The following is a 15,936-nucleotide window of genomic DNA, read 5'->3' as shown; positions in this document are numbered from 1 at the left end:
AAAGAAAAATGGCAACGACAAGTCAGGGACCATCAGCCACGTGGAGAAGAATTGTGCACTTGAAGAGATACCGGGGTGATCGTTGCTTGCATGATGACTTTGGAGTTTTGGACCACGGAGTCTGGTATACCAGTGGACGCGGTGGACCTGCCTGTATACCAAGTTTAATTCCTAAAAAGGAAAATAACTTATTATACATTTATACTCTTCGTATACAGTTATACACCTATGCTCCACATGTAGCCCACATCGCAAAAAATCAGTAAAAAATTATTGTTTCAAGAAAACAGCGCATATATCAGTATCACCATCATACGTGCGCACTCAGCTCACTCCTATAAACACCTGCTGAAAGACTAGGTCGATAGATTTTAAGTTTGATGGTCCATTCATAATTCAATAATTCGAGATGCATCGCTTATGTTACAAATTTACAACCAATATCCATTGATGCTAGATAAATTTAGACCGCAGGATAGAAAATTTCAGGTAACTACCATCCCACTCCATTATTTTCAGAAGTCTTTTTTTGACGAAAAATCTTAATTCCAGAAAGGTTGGTTGGTTGTGTTGCCCATCAGCACATGTACGATGTCTTCGCAAATCATCATGGATTCATGGGGCACCTGATCTCATCTCCGCAAGGCACGGACGGCGTTTCAGTCTTTGCAGACGGCATCACTTGGGCCCACAGTGTCACACCTAGGCCCACAACGTCACGTCCAGGCCCACCAGACAGTGACGCAGCCGATCGAGCCCGAAACCTACTTGTACACACCTCTCCCTACCCGTCTCCCTCTTCGACGCGCTCGGCCCCCCTCTTTCCCTTTCCGAAGCTTCTCGACCGCCTCCACCTCCTCCTCCTCCCCCCCTCCCCCCTCACATGGCCGACGACGCGAAGGCCGAGGCGGCGCGGCCGAGGCCGGAGTCCTCGCAGGAGGAGGAGGAGGACTGGAAGGAGGCCGAGGGGGACGTCGCCGAGGTCGACCGCGCCGCCCCCAATGGCGCCGGCGAGGCGCAGGTGCCCACGGACCGCCCGATCCGGGTCTACGCCGACGGCATCTACGACCTCTTCCACTTCGGCCACGCCAGGTCGCTCGAGCAGGCCAAGAAGCTGTGAGGACACCACACCCCTCCCTCTGCCTCCCTCCTCCTCTCTGGGCTGCTTGTATTAAACTGCTTCGATCTGCGCCTCGCGCTGGTGTGTTGGGGCCGGGCGCCGTTGCGTGCGTAGCGCGCAATGGTTGCTGCTGTAGTGGCGCTTGCTGTGAGGAACGGATCGCGCCGGATTAGATGGTTCAGTGCTAGATTGGCCGGGAGAAGGGTTTTTTCCCCTTCTCATATTTTTTGAATAGACTGAAAAGGCTCACCTGGTTATATTATCACGCGTGATTTCCATTTTGTGCAAGTATTGCTGTGAATAGACTGGAATCCGCGTTAGTGTTATTGTGGATTAGTGGGTTGCTTGATGTGTGATATTGCTGTAGGCATCCTCCTGTGGCAATTGGGTAGGTTTTTTGGTGGAAATGGTATGTTATGCTTTTACCTGATGTGATATTTCTCTGGATGGCTCTTCTCCTTGTTGCAGTTAATGGGTAGTTTAGTGTGTATAGTGTCTATGTCAGGTTTTGTCCTTAATTGCGTAGTCCGATTCGGATTCAGTCGTTCATTTCCTTTTAGCTTGGACAGCACCTTTGCTCTGCTGTGTTGCCACGGACTGCTTCAGTAGTGCCAACTTTTTTGTTAGAGGCTTGGGACTATGATTCTCTTGCTCGCAGATACGAATCCAGAATCCCCATGCGTTGTCGTGTAGTGCCAACTGCTGAGCATCTTCCAACTACTGAAATAGGCAACGGAATGGATGTTGGTACCCGGTTTTTATTCTTTGGATATCATTTGTACACATGCTTGCTCTAGTGAAACGAGTCTGTTCTATGGAAATTTGCCTTTCTATCTGAATCTATCTGTGATTTCTGATGAATTATGCATTCCCTATATGGCTATGCCTACCACAGTGACCTTTAAGAATTTGTATCTATAAGTAGCTCGTTAAATATTTCTGCTTTGTTAAAAGACACTGATCTGGAAATGTTGCTGTCACAGTCAGTTAGCTTTTAGGGACATTCAATATTTTCCTCAAATTTGTTCACATAACAGAACTTTGGGTACTTCTGGCATGCAGGGAGAGAAAGAAACAAGTCTATTAGGATTACTTGTATAGTTGAAGCATCTGACTTTTCTGTGATACCTTTCGTAAGGAACCCTGCAGCCATTGTTGGTTTCTTAAGTATGAAGCTTTGCTTAGATCTTTAAAGGTTACTCCATAATGACACTAGTGATACAAGTAACAGCCTTTTTTGTGCGTGTATTCAGTAAATCGAGTGCATCTAACTTCTAACTGCTATTAACCCTGCTACCATCTGTGCTTAAGCACTATTAAAATTGCCTTACTGAAAGTCTAAAACTATTGTAATGTGAGCAGACTGAGTGAGTGCTTTCAAATCTGCAGGTTTCCAAATACATATCTTCTTGTCGGATGCTGCAATGATGAGTTGACACATAAATACAAAGGAAGAACTGTAATGACTGAGGATGAGCGATATGAGTCACTTCGTCATTGCAAGTAACCATCTTTCTCATGCTTTATTATCATAGTGAATATTAGTAAATGCAATATTGTATCTCATATATTTTTTGACATGTCCAGGTGGGTTGATGAAGTCATCCCTGATGCTCCATGGGTGGTGTCAGAAGAATTCTTGGATAAGCATAACATTGATTTTGTTGCTCATGATTCTCTGCCGTAAGCACTCATTCTGAAAAAGACTTTGATATTTCCATAATGAATAAATATTTCCAAGGAAATGCCTGTGATGATACATATGGTCATCATTACATTTGAAGCATTTGGTTTACTTGATGCTGGGTCTGAAATGTAAGTCTATTCAGTTAATCTGACCCTATTTGAACCTGCACAGGTATGCTGATGCTAGTGGAGCTGGTAAAGATGTTTATGAACATGTGAGTCTAAGTTCCACATTGAGCAATTCATGTATAATCTCAATTAAAATTCTCTTAACAGTATCAATTCATATATTTGATCTGTGTTTTGGTGTGAGTAACAAATACCAATGTGTTTTATCAGGTAAAGAAACTTGGTAAGTTTAAGGAGACCCAGCGCACTGATGGAATATCAACCTCGGATATTATAATGCGGATTGTTAAAGATTATAATGAGTATGTTATGCGGAATCTGGCCAGGGGCTACACTAGAAAGGATCTTGGTGTCAGCTATGTAAAGGCATGTGATACAAACCCACGCTTTATCTGAATATCCAACTTATAGGGAATTTAACTGTTTGTATTAATGTGGTAGTATTGTTTTATGGGCTTGGCCATCTGACTCTTATGTCTTACCAGGAAAAACGACTGCGAGTTAACATGGGACTGAAAAACCTGCGTGACAAAGTGAAGCAACACCAAGAAAAAGTGGGCGAGAAGGTACTTGTATTCACCATCATAATTATTTATGCATTTATTGGATTCTAACATTGAACATATTGAGTCTCATAGTTTGTTAATCTCTCACCCTTTGTGAACTTGGTGCACATAAAGTATCAAACCATGCTTCCATCTTATATGTGAAGCTGCTATTTAGTTGATTATTACTTGGCCAGCACCCTTAGCCTTCTGAATTCAACTGTTCATTTGCAGTGGAGCACAGTTGCAAAACTCCAGGAAGAGTGGGTGGAAAATGCAGACCGCTGGGTTGCTGGTTTCCTAGAGAAGTTTGAGGAAGGTTGCCACTCAATGGTCAGTAACTCCCTTAGACACTTACTAGTCTGCTGTTGATAGGAATCCAGTGCTCATATTTTTGCCGAAACTTTCCTCAGGGAACTGCCATCAAGGAGAGGATCCAAGAGAGGCTCAAGGCGCAATCTAGGGACTTTGGTAGCCTTTTACAGTATGAGAGTGACGATTATGAGGAAGAAGACGACGAGGACGAACACTTTGAAGATGTCAAGGAATAGTGCCTCTGTAAATATGCTCAAGGTTTTAGTATCTGATGGAAATCGTCTGTTGGTCCTACACCGTTTCATGTGCCCCCATTGGTTGGTGATCTTTTATACGGTCAAAGGTAGGTGAGGTCAGCTTGCCGTGCTTGTAGGTGCTCTTGATGTTTGTTCAGGCAATGTTCGGTTGTAAAAGTTGTAGAACTCTTCCCATACATGTATGGAGAATACATGTTACATTTTACTTTCTCCAGAACATAAGACTATAAGTTTCAAGTGAAGCTGGTTATAAATTGGTAAATTTTCCTCTGTTTTCCTCCCTGTTTCGCCTTGTACGACCCCATGATGAATGTAATTCCTGGAACTGTAATTTAGGTAGAAAGAAACAATTCATAATTGGGTTCCTACAAATTCCATGGATTTTTTTAACAGACAAATGTGTCCTACATTCCTTGGCACCTTCTACAACCAAGGGACATTGGGACCTGGATGCCTTGAACTCTCAGCCTGGAACCAAACCACAGGAACATTTTTTCTGTGTGCTGGACTGCTGGGGCCTTCCGGAATTCAGGTGATTGGCTTGTTTCTTCCCCGCTCCAAGGTTTCCTCGTGCTAGGGGCCGGTATCTTCTCTCTCTGGTGCCTTGTTCTGCTTCTCCGTGTTCTTTGCTTGTGTTCTTTATGCGGCAGGCTGCCGGCACCACCTTGGAGGCAGCACAAGTTTCTCATTATACCTTTTTTCTGTTTTCAGGAGTAATTTGTTTTCTTTTCTACAATGTGATTAGGCTCTTCGATGCAGCTGCTCATTGTTAAATGTTAATGGCCCATAATAATTACTAGGAGGTTGCCTAATGGCACACTCTTCATTTTCTCTTTTCTTGTTGAGCAAGGAGATCGGGGGATAGTATACTTAGACTTGACTTCATTTGCTTCTCTTTCTTTGAGAAACACCAACACAATGGCAAAAGAATTTCTGTGGTTTTGATTACCCTTGCTTGCTCAGATCGGATGCTCAGGTTCGATGTCGGAGATTTTCGGGTTGCTTTCTTAGAGGTAGTAGTAGCTTCTTTCTTGCTCCAATTTTGCCCCACAGCTCAAGGCGCTGCTGCTATAACTTCACCCAAGAATCCTACGATTTTATTATGCATTCCCCGCCAAATGTCGCTCCTGGTATTCCATTTTCAATGCAATTCGGTTTGGTACACAATCGGTCGATTGGTTCTTGAATTCAGGATTTGGTTGTGCTGATTGTAGAATTCGGCGTCGATCTTCAATTTTTTCTGTTCTCCTCCTCCTTCGCTTCGCTATTTTAACCTTTGGCAATAACTATTTTTGACAGCTCCTGATCAGTTCCTGCTCTTCGTTTCATCTCCTAGTGTACTCGGGGTAACAGAGCTGATTTGTTGATGAGCAATCGGGTCCAGCTTGGCTGTCATCGTCACAGTTCACCTTCACCAGCAAGCATGTCGTCGTCCTCGCTGCTGTCGAAGCTGCGGTTGGTCACCGTGGACGTGACGGGGACCCTGATCGCCTACAGGGGCCAGCTCGGCGACTACTACTGCCTGGCGGCCAAGTCCGCCGGGATGCCCTGCCCGGACTACGCGCGCGTGCACCAGGGCTTCAAGCTCGCCTACGCCGACATGAGCCGGCGGCACCCGTGCTTCGGCCACGCCGCCGCCATGCCGACCGCCGAGTGGTGGAAGGTGTGCGTCAGGGACTCCTTCGCCAGGGTAAGTAATAAGGTCGCCGAGCTGTGAAGTGAAGGCCATGGACTTTCTTCGAGCAGGATCGCTGATTCCGTGGAGGGCATGGTGGTATGCTCCACGCAGGCCGGCTACGACTACGACGACGGCACGTTCGAGAGGATATTCCGGCGCATCTACGCCACGTTCGGCTCCTCGGCGCCCTACTCGGTGTTCCCGGACGCGCGCCCCTTCCTGAGGTGGCTGCGGGGCAGGGGGCTCGCCGTCGGCATCGTCAGCAACGCTGAGTACCGGTACAGGGACGTCGTCTTGCCGGCGCTGGGGCTGAACCAGGTCAGCCACCAGCCATGCTCACCATTACCTTCTCGCCGTGTTCTGGAGCTCTGACATGACAGCCGTGTGTGCTCTGCGATCGGAAGGGCTCGGAGTGGGACTTCGGGGTGTTCTCCGGCGTCGTCGGCGTCGAGAAGCCGGACCCGAGGATCTACGAGGCGGCGCTGGAGGCGGCCGGGGGCGTGGCGCCGGCGGAGGCGCTCCACATCGGCGACAGCCTGCGCAAGGACTACGCCCCCGCGCGGAGCCTCGGGATGCACGCGCTGCTGCTGGACAGGTTCGGGACCGCCGAGGCGGAGAGCTGGCGGCGTTCCGGCACGCCGGTGCTCCCGGACCTCGCCGCCGCGCGGGAGTGGCTCGCCGGGGATGCCAAGGAGGAAGCTGCGGCGCCTGTAACGGCCAGGTGATGTGTCCGGAAGGGAAAGGAGAGCATTTGAAGATTGAAATGCTAGCTCGTGCCTGGCAAGCATGGCGATTCCTCATGCTATGACGGTATGGAAGGTGCTGCGAGCCACGGAGAATGGTTGGCTGAGGGAGAGTGATTGTTCTTCGCTGATGGCCTGTTCGGCTGTAGCTATCTGAAAAGTTGAAACGGCTAATTTGTTGTGAGAGAAAAATATTGTTTGGTGGCTGATAAGCTGAAGCGAACAGAGCAGTAATTAGCTTCAATCTGGACTTTCGGAGGCTGGTGATCGCTGATACCAATGGCTAATGAGATGATCAGTATCTTCGTGTTATCAAGATGAGCAGTTCATTAAGAGTGATCCTGCGACTGCAATGAGACCCTACACAATTTTGACACATGGATTCACGTAGAAACGGCACCATTTTTCAAGCGATTTTGAAAAATTCATATACTCCAAAAAGACCCAATATTTTTTTTCGCTGGAACTCTGGAAGCAGTGTGCTTCACGAAAGTCACTCCCAAAATTTTCATTTCCAACCATGGCCTTAGGAGATGACGAGGCGAGATTTCAGTCCTTTTGCAGCAACCTGAAATCCTGAATTATCTAGATCTGAACTAAAATATGTCTAGATTTTTTTTAATGAAAATTCAAATCTAGAGATTCTTTTAGATCAATATAAATTTAGATGATTAACAAATAAAAGTATTAGGAGTATGTTTTGAAAAAGGAAAGATGATTAAAGAGAAGCAGTAGAAAGCCATCGAAATTCACAGTAACCCGAGGTGTCGTGTGGGCCCAAGAGAAGGGCCCACATAGCAGTCACAGCGAGGGAAATATCCATCCGCAAGTATCTGGGCAGCGGAAACTCAACCAGGCGATGCTTCGCGCTTGCGGCGGCACGGCGCCGGCGGCGGTGCCCGCGCTCGTCAGGGCGCGCCTGGCTCGGCGCGCCTCCTCCGCATCCTACGCCGCGGCCACCGTCGCCGATGCTTCCTCCGCCTCGTCCGCCCTGGAAGAGCTCGCCGCCGAGCGCAAAGGTCTTCCCCTTTTCTCTGTGGCATTCTGTCGAACGGTTGTGGGCAGCCGTCTCGTGCTCCTGCGGCGCCGCGAGCCGTTAGTAGCGCTACGCCGCCACTTTGTTCCCGCTGTCTCATTCTCTGGCGCTGGCTATACCGCTCGCCCTGGAATGATATGGTGGGACAGCGAACGCAATAGCCATGGCAATGGTTTCCTGTTTGCTGAAATGCCCAGCCTAAACGTGCATAGCTTGCCATGTTGACATGGCAGACAAGTTGTGTGTGAGGTGCTTTATTCTAGCTGCAGAATAGTGCTAGGTTTATGTGCAGTGAGCTCAGGGGCGTAGCCATAGGGGGCGCCATGCAAGCAATACCGACAACGTACATGATGACATATATACATATAGTATACTTATACGAACTTGGCTAGAGCATAGATAACAAGCAATTAAAGCTACGAATTTGGCTAGATCATACATATGTTTGTTGATAAGAAGAAATTAAACCTAGTTCTCAATCAGTTATCTTCGAATTGAATTAAACGTATTTTTTTAGATAAAGGATAAAATCTATACACGAATAAAATAAGATAGCATGTGTTTGCCAACACAAAACATGTTACATCTTTAACTTGGATTTAGCTCGGGCTGGTTGCATACATGGAGATGAAAGTGTGGTAGCTGACACTCTAGTTGGGCTCTATCTTGATTAGAAAATGAGTAGGATAGTGTTTTTCTACTAGAGTTCAAATCTCTGAACTATCAGAGGTGTGGAGTCTGTAACTTGAGAGCTCTTCCAACTCAATTATCTTTTGATGGATTGCATAATTTAATTAGCCCTAACTCCCACCTCAATCTAATTCTAAAGCATAGTTGCAATTGGAGATAATCGTACGGACGGAGCGTGGAGCATAGGTCCATGGATTATCAACCTAGTGGGTACTGGTGCTGCATCTTGCACGGCCACACCAGCGGACGGTGGCCTGGGGTCTGGAGATCGGAGCACCACCTGAGCAGCAGTGGCACAAAGAAAGGAGAGGAAGCGGACGGAAGCGGAAGCATCCATCAACCATCGGTAAACTGGCAGGCTGAGGATGGATGGGTTCCTCTTTAATTGAGCAAAGGCTTGTTTGTTGGGCTTGGGCTGGTCTAATTCTCATCTTGGGCTAAGAACTGCAGACGTTCATCATGAGATGGAGCGAGCCATGCTTGCTTAATTAGCAGGAAGATTAAAGGGGTGATCCTCTAGACAAACCGCAGCATTAGGGGGGGCCAGGCCCCTGCGCCCCCCCCATGTGGCTCCGCCCCTGAGCGAGGTGCCTGATTGTAGGCTGAGAATAGTGCTAGGTTTATGTGTGGTGAGGTGCCTGATTGTAGCTTCAGAATAGTGCTAAGTCTATGTGTGTAGAGTTGCCGGATTGTACCTTCAGGATAGTGCTAATTTATGTTTAGTGAGGTTTATGTTGATAAAAAAAGTTCGCATCTGTGAGAACTGACATTGGTGATGCTGCTTGCCATTAATAATTAGGACTAACAATTCTTGAAATCCATCCCTTTCTCTAAACATCTAGCGCTACACTTTAATGCTCCTCAGCTTCATATGCACTGGTCATCATTTTTTTTGTCTGTAGCAACATTGTGAGATGATTAGATTGACAAACACCTAAATGTTGACCATGCCTTTATTTTTTCCAAATCCTTTAAGCGATGATTTTCTGACAAGTTGGAATTGTATTCTAGAAAGATAGGGAGTCAGAGCTCATCTAGGAATTGGTGTACTGTGAAATCTGGCATATCTAATTTTGTTTTATTGTTTATCAACTCTCACATTTCAATTAAGTTATGGATAGCAGACCGAAGCATTTCTCATTTAAATGCAAGTAAATGCTGACTTTTAAACATGCTTTATAGGTTTCGCGAAAGTAGTATTAAAGAAGGGCAAGACCCAAATATTCCGTGATGGGAGCCCAATGGTGTATAGTGGTGCCGTTGATAGAATAATTGGACGACCTCCTCCGAAATCTGGTGATGTTGTTCTGGTAGCTGATGGAACAGAGAAACCTATCGGATGGGGTCTCTATAACTCTGTGTCCATGTTTTGTGTTAGGCTGATGCAACTGGAAGAAGAGGCAAGAAGGTGACAGTCACTGGTACCACTGTACCAGTTTCTTTTAATTGCTGATATTTTAGCACCTCAAGCAGACATATTACTTACCTTTGTTCCTTTCAGAGATCCCACTTGTGCACTTAATATGGAAACACTGCTTGAAGCAAGGATTTCATCTGCTGTGAATTTGCGGAAAAGTTTGGGTCTCCCTTCAGCTAACACAAATGCTTATCGCCTCATCAACAGTGAAGGGGACAGGTATATGTCAAATTTAGTTACCAAGGGAAGTTGGGACCATGTTTGAATCATCAAAATAAATATAATTTGTTCAGCACATTTTTTTATATTGCAGAGTAACATGTGTACTTTGTAATAGTGCAATAAATATCATAGGATAAAATCTTTAGATGAAGAATCAATCGTTATTGGTGTGCCTTGAATACTCCTGCTAGAGCATTGAATGCTGATCAAAAGAAAAAAAGTTAGTTTTACTATATTTTCGTGCTTTATCTAGTTCTTGATTTAGAGTTTTCTTGGAAATGCATCTAAAATTTCCACTCACTTATTTTGAACTGCAGATTGTCTGGTCTAATCGTGGACATCTTTGCTGACGTTGCTGTGATTGCTTCATCTGCTGCTTGGGTTGAGAAATATAGGGAAGAAATCCAGTTTCTTGTTAGCAAAGTTAATGGCATCAGCCACATAAAGTGGAGGCCTTCAGCAGATATTTTGAAAGAAGAAGGATTGGATATATTAGAAAAAAAGGAGCCTGCTTCTTCATGCTCAACTGTGAAGGTGGACCTGTTGACTCAAACAAGATTATGGTTCAGTATCCATTGGTTTTGATAGTTTATGTTAAATATAACCTGTGATTTTATACCATCCATGGTTCCAACACTATCCCATTGTTATTTCTACTTTCAGGTCATGGAGAATGGCATTGTATACTTAGTCTCATTAGAGGGTCAGAAGACAGGATTTTATGCAGATCAACGGGAGAACCGCCATTTTATATCATTGCTTTCAAAGGACCAAAGGGTCCTTGACATTTGCTGCTACAGTGGTGGTTTTGCTCTACATGCAGCCAAGGGTGGCGCTGATAATGTCATTGGTAAAATACTGTAAGCTAATGAGCCTTTATATTTTTAGTCATCTGTTCATGTGGTTTTCAAGCTACATACAATTGGGTTTTGGTGGAATAACATCGTTAATTTGGAAATTTCACACTAAAATCTAATCTTTTTATATCCTTATAACATTGTGCTGGTTTTACAGTACAGAATATTTCAACCACCGTAGTCATTTTCAGGCATTGATTCATCGGGATCAGCACTAGACCTTGCCAATGAGAATATCATTCTCAATGAGCTAAATCCTGGAAGGATCTCATTTGTAAAAGGAGATGCAACTGCATTCATGAAAGGAGCTATCTCAAAAAATGAACTGTGGGACTTGGTAATCCTTGACCCTCCAAAGTTGGCACCTCGAAAGAAGGTACGCGTAATCGCACCGCTGGACCTGGAGGATCTACTTGTAATAATCTAGTTTGCCTTGAAATGAGATATATTTTTCATCTGTCAATGCAAAAACTGATGCATTTATATATGTAACTTTTCATGAATTTTGCCCCCTATCTTCCACCTTTTATTGACTTGCTGATGACCACCTCTTGTATTTATAGGTGCTACAAAGTGCATCTGGTATGTATAGAAACTTGAATGCTCTTGCAATGCAAGTAGTGAAGCCGGGGGGATTACTCATGACATGCTCTTGTTCTGGAGCTATGACTCAAAGTGGCATGTTCCTTAAAACCATTCAGGTATTTGACCTTATCCATCTTGCACAACTACTCAACATACCTCTTGTCCCTAGAGAGTATAGGATCCTGTAAGGATTTTTAGTTTTTTACTGCTTTCCAGCATGTTGATTTAATAACAGACAGAAAAATGATTCTCTTATGTATGCCGTAGTTGTCCTGACATTTGATTTAGTTGTCAGATGATAAAAAAATGGACAATTTTGTGTTAATTTGTCCGCAGTTCACAGAATTCCTCTTCTGATATGCTTAGTAACTGTTAAAATTCCTCTTCTAATGTGCTTCTATAGGGTGCTGCATCAATGGCAGGCAGAAAGGTCACAGTCTTACGCCAAGCTGGGGCAGCTTGTGATCATCCCATCGACCCTGGATACCCTGAGGGCCAGTATCTCAGCAATTACTTGCTACGAGTGGCATGAAAAAGGAAATAAGAAACAGATATAAAAGCAGCAAAAATTATAGTTGTAGCAGCCTGACAAGCCCTGTACTGATCACTTCTGAAGAGCTTAAGTTAATCTGTCATAGTTTAGTTGTGCAGGTTAGATGTAGTCCTTTATTTATGAAGAAAAATTGCATCCATTATGTTCGTTTTACAGAATCTCTTAGGACACGGTCCTTAGATGATGGGTATTTTTATTGAGATCCCCAAGTGGTGGCTAGAAAGGAAGATGCAAATCACATAAATGGAATTTCACAACAGTTCCAAATATCAAAACCGGCATTCACTTCTGACTTCTAAGTATACAATTTGGAGAACAGAAAGGTGTTTTGTGTCAATGTAATGTACAATCTGTGCACGGGTTGATCCAAAGCTATCGCTCGTACACAGCCTACCTTGTATGTATTCTACTCCAATTCTCACAAATAAAATTTCCATGTAGTACACGATACATTTGAATCATAAGCTGAATTATTTGATTCTGCTTGTATAACATTAACTTCCAAAGAGTATCAGCGGCCTACAGGGGGCCTGTTCCATGACAAGTAATTGTTATCTCCCAATTTCCTGCATATGACCAGAAGAAAATCAGATTTGCATACATCTTGACATAATTGCAGTGAGAGGTGATGAAACCAGATATATCTTATAGCGTGTTCATCTTGACATAATTGCTATCTGTGAGAACTACAAAGTCACTAACCTTGGTTTAATTAAGTAGAGCAAGGTGAATGCAAATGCCAAGAAGAAGCAGAGTCCACCAACAGTGAGATATGCAAGGCCAAGAAAATCGTTCTTTCCACCAAGCCAGGTTGTGGTAGAAAGCACCAACTTCTTCTTGCCACCAAAGCTATAGGTGTTGTAATTGTTCTCCAAATGGACTGTAATGGTGTCGTTTACTTTGAGATCAACATAGATCCTACCATACAGCTTCCTGAATGTAGGAAGTGCTGCAGTTCGCATCCAAACAATAAGGTCCTCTTGCTTACTTAACTGCTCAAAAGAAAAGCAAGTCAGTGATTCCAGGGGCAAAACTTATCCTGAATCATCAAAAAGAACTTATCTCAATCAATCTAAGAGAAAATTCATTGGGAGTCTTTGATCTTTAAATTTGATAACTACCATATATTAAAAGCACAATTTCCCTCTGAGGTGACCACCAAATATGTGATTATATGATGATATACAAAGCAAGAACCATGAACCTACCGATAAATTTGGATTAAGTATTTTTCCACCTTGAAGAGGTCCTTTCTGAAAGTTTGATGGGAAGACATCACTCCCAAATTTGTGCTCTCTGTCACTCTTCCAAGAGATGTCTTTCTTGTCCACTGTCAAGTTTTCATTGTTACGGATGAGGTTATATGTATCATTGAACAGGCTCCATGCAATAAGACCACAAGGGACGATTGGCTTTCCATCTACTGTGGCCTCAGGATCACAATTGCTAGTGTCACTCGCCTTACTTCTGTCTCTTAGCTGTGCATCATTACGACTCTTGACATACCTGAATGTGATGGATATGACAGTTAAGCAGGGAAAATACATCTTAAAGGGCAAGGAGATTTGAGGGAGGGAGGGAGATGATTGGCTAACGATTGCATACCTCCTATGATTCTGGTAAAAGTTATCCAGCTGATAGTACACAAAAATTGGCTGCTTCATATCCTTTGTAATCTGAAGACCATGTACTCAAATATTTCAGCCAAGGATTCATTAAATTTTTAAGTCAAGATGCATATTTCTAAAGTAATTGACATGCCACACACTCTGTCACTAGTCAATGTTCTTGCTATTATTGTTTTTCCGTTCTCAAAACTTCAGCTTATAGAAGAATACATGCAGATAATCCCATTACCGTCAGGTTCCTTGTGCAGGTTTTTGGTATAGCTTTGTTGCGGATGTAAGCAAGCTTGTCAGTCACATTAGCAGGGACACATGCATCATCATACCGATCAACAATCTCGACAACCTGCAGCAAAGAAAAAACAACCAACATAAACAAAATGACCGAACTCGTTATCAAACCAAGCAGATAGGATACTGGGCGTACGGGCATACCTGTTGTGAAGCTCGCAGCGAAGCAACACCAATTGGGACAAAAATCACGCCAACAAGAACAAATACTGAAATAACCTGTACGACATAAGAAGTTAAGCACAATCATTTCTGAGATATGATGTAGGAAAGCTGACACCATGGGAAAAATTGAAGTATTAAGCTTACCCATTTTGGAGTAAGAATTGGCTTGCAAGCTGGGAGCTCCTGCTGCGTGAACTTGGAGTCTGTTTGCACGGAAGGAAAAGTATAAAATCTTCTTAATTCCAGCTAAGCTTAAGGCTTGTTTGGATCCATGGACTAATTTTTTTAGTTCGGGTCACATCGGGTGTTTGGATACCAATTAGAAGGACTAAACGTGAACTAATTATAAAACTAATTGCATAAGCCGTGGCTAATTTACGAGATAAATCTATTAAGCCTAATTAATCCATGATTAGCACATGTTTTCTGTAGCATCACATGGTCAAATCATGGACTAATTAGACTTAATAGATTCGTCTCGTGAATTAGCCTTCATTTAAGCAATTGGTTTTGTAATTAAAACCTATATTTAATACTCCTAATTAGTATCTAAATGTTCGATGTGACAGGGACTAAATTTTAGTCCCCGTCTCCAAACAGGGCCTTAATATGAATATATGAAAAGTAGGCACGCCATTAAAAGGTTGCAGAATTTTGTTGATGACTTGAAACCCCAGTCCTGATTTCTATCAGTACTTGGCTCCTGGTATTAACCACTCAAAAAACATGGACTAAGTTCTTCTAGATATCATCTCAAAGAGAGAAAATTGAACACCAGATTTCAGTATTTGAGAGAAATTAAACCTCAAAAAGTTAATCTTGAGTTCTCGACCACTACCAACTTATATATCGAGCACGACAATATCATGATAACCAGCCCGAAAATACTCAAAAGAAAAGTTCTAAACCCCAGACAAAATGAAAAGGAAAGTAGAGATAACATGCTTGATTGAAGCCTAAAACTAGCGACAACACCAGCAAGATCATATCGTGGAAGGAGATCTCACACTTGGGCTTTCTCGTGTTCCTCCTGGGCGCGGCGCCGCCGTCCCCGGATCCGCCGGAGCTCGACCCGGCGGCGTGGCTATCCATCCCACCAACCGCCAAGAAACGCCTCTACCTGTCGCCCGAAACGAACCACGCCAAAATCGCCGGCCGCTGGCACCGATAACCCAAGGAAGCACTGCGAAACGATCGCCGTCCCCGGCTCCCCTGCCTCGAGATTTGTTGGCGCCTGGAAGGCGAAGGGGGCGGGGGGAAGAAGCAGAACGCGGAAAGGCTAGGCCCTTGCTAGTCGCCTTGCGAAGGTTACAAGGAAGGGGGGTGGAGCGGTTTGACTCGAGAAGAGGAGGTGGGGAGGGAGGTGGTGGTCGTGGTCGTGCTCCCCGCGTTGAGCTGCGCCGGCGGAGATGACCAGGGGAAGAGTCGAAATAGTCAAAAGGAAGTTGCATCATTTTTTTCAGTACATTTTTTAAAAGAGAAAAACAGCGTTTAGCCGTCTAGAAGAAGAAATAGAGGTTGGACGGTTGGGTTGGATAGAATAGTTGTTGGGGGCGATTTGGCAGCCTTCCGGATTGTCTGATTAGCTGTCCTCACAATTTTGGTCTACGCTGCAACCGTATACTAGCTGCCATATGTGAAGCATTCCATCTTATTACCTTCTGGTAATTATCTAGTCAGAGATGATGTGCTGGTGAGCAAAGACAAACTAATGCAATTAATGATAATGCAAATAATGATGTAGAGAGTTGCCCAGAAATAAAAGTTATTGCATAAGTTTGGGATGTTTAATTGATAATTCTTATTGCATAACTTTAGCGCGAATAATTAGAGGACTAAAAGGATTTTTGAATAATGAAAATAGTTTTAATGCTTGGATTTTTCAAGTGGGCTGTTGTGACCCGTTGCTTCCTAAAAAATATGAATGTGAGAGCAAGAGAAGATCAATAGAAAATTGTGATAGAATACTCCGTTGAGGGTGGCTCCAATGTTGTACATGTTTACTTGTGGAATGTTAATATC

At 43.9% G+C, this 15,936-nt stretch overlaps 4 protein-coding genes across 6 annotated transcripts; 3 read left to right on the top strand and 1 right to left on the bottom strand.

Moving 5' to 3' along the window:
- The first annotated feature begins 799 nt into the window (after positions 1-799).
- On the top strand, positions 800-4,322 carry LOC117864085 (choline-phosphate cytidylyltransferase 1). The gene is made up of 8 exons (XM_034748083.2): positions 800-1,116; positions 2,510-2,623; positions 2,708-2,803; positions 2,979-3,021; positions 3,146-3,301; positions 3,421-3,501; positions 3,715-3,813; positions 3,894-4,322. The coding sequence occupies exons 1-8, from the start codon at positions 884-886 to the stop codon at positions 4,029-4,031; spliced, it is 960 nt and encodes a 319-aa protein (XP_034603974.1). The 5' UTR covers positions 800-883; the 3' UTR covers positions 4,032-4,322.
- A 136-nt stretch (positions 4,323-4,458) lies between these two features.
- LOC117864046 (uncharacterized) lies at positions 4,459-6,785 on the top strand. 2 transcript variants are annotated; one of them, XM_034748019.2, is made up of 4 exons: positions 4,459-5,182; positions 5,389-5,742; positions 5,842-6,048; positions 6,135-6,785. In XM_034748019.2, exons 1-4 carry the CDS (start codon positions 5,021-5,023, stop codon positions 6,453-6,455), a joined length of 1,044 nt encoding a protein of 347 aa, XP_034603910.1. In that variant the 5' UTR covers positions 4,459-5,020; the 3' UTR covers positions 6,456-6,785. The 2 variants fall into 2 exon arrangements, with proteins under 2 accessions (XP_034603910.1, XP_034603927.1); XM_034748036.2 differs by having other exon boundaries at positions 5,352-5,742.
- A 528-nt stretch (positions 6,786-7,313) lies between these two features.
- On the top strand, positions 7,314-12,311 carry LOC117849674 (uncharacterized). 2 transcript variants are annotated; one of them, XM_034731316.2, is made up of 8 exons: positions 7,314-7,492; positions 9,382-9,607; positions 9,701-9,835; positions 10,156-10,372; positions 10,502-10,688; positions 10,887-11,071; positions 11,259-11,396; positions 11,684-12,311. In XM_034731316.2, exons 1-8 carry the CDS (start codon positions 7,333-7,335, stop codon positions 11,810-11,812), a joined length of 1,377 nt encoding a protein of 458 aa, XP_034587207.1. In that variant the 5' UTR covers positions 7,314-7,332; the 3' UTR covers positions 11,813-12,311. The 2 variants fall into 2 exon arrangements, with proteins under 2 accessions (XP_034587207.1, XP_072147886.1); XM_072291785.1 differs by lacking the exon at positions 7,314-7,492 and adding an exon at positions 8,522-8,545.
- LOC117849683 (ALA-interacting subunit 3) lies at positions 12,101-15,360 on the bottom strand. The gene is made up of 8 exons (XM_034731327.2): positions 14,922-15,360; positions 14,059-14,117; positions 13,894-13,968; positions 13,691-13,804; positions 13,439-13,509; positions 13,042-13,339; positions 12,536-12,825; positions 12,101-12,399 (listed from the first exon to the last, which is right to left on the bottom strand). Exons 1-8 carry the CDS (start codon positions 15,004-15,006, stop codon positions 12,345-12,347), a joined length of 1,047 nt encoding a protein of 348 aa, XP_034587218.1. The 5' UTR covers positions 15,007-15,360; the 3' UTR covers positions 12,101-12,344.
- Between the last annotated feature and the right edge of the window lie 576 nt (positions 15,361-15,936).

Source organism: Setaria viridis, chromosome 1 (assembly GCF_005286985.2).
Source record: "Setaria viridis chromosome 1, Setaria_viridis_v4.0, whole genome shotgun sequence".
NCBI classification, from domain to species: domain Eukaryota; kingdom Viridiplantae; phylum Streptophyta; class Magnoliopsida; order Poales; family Poaceae; genus Setaria; species Setaria viridis.
This window is presented reverse-complemented; position numbering and strand designations above follow the sequence as displayed.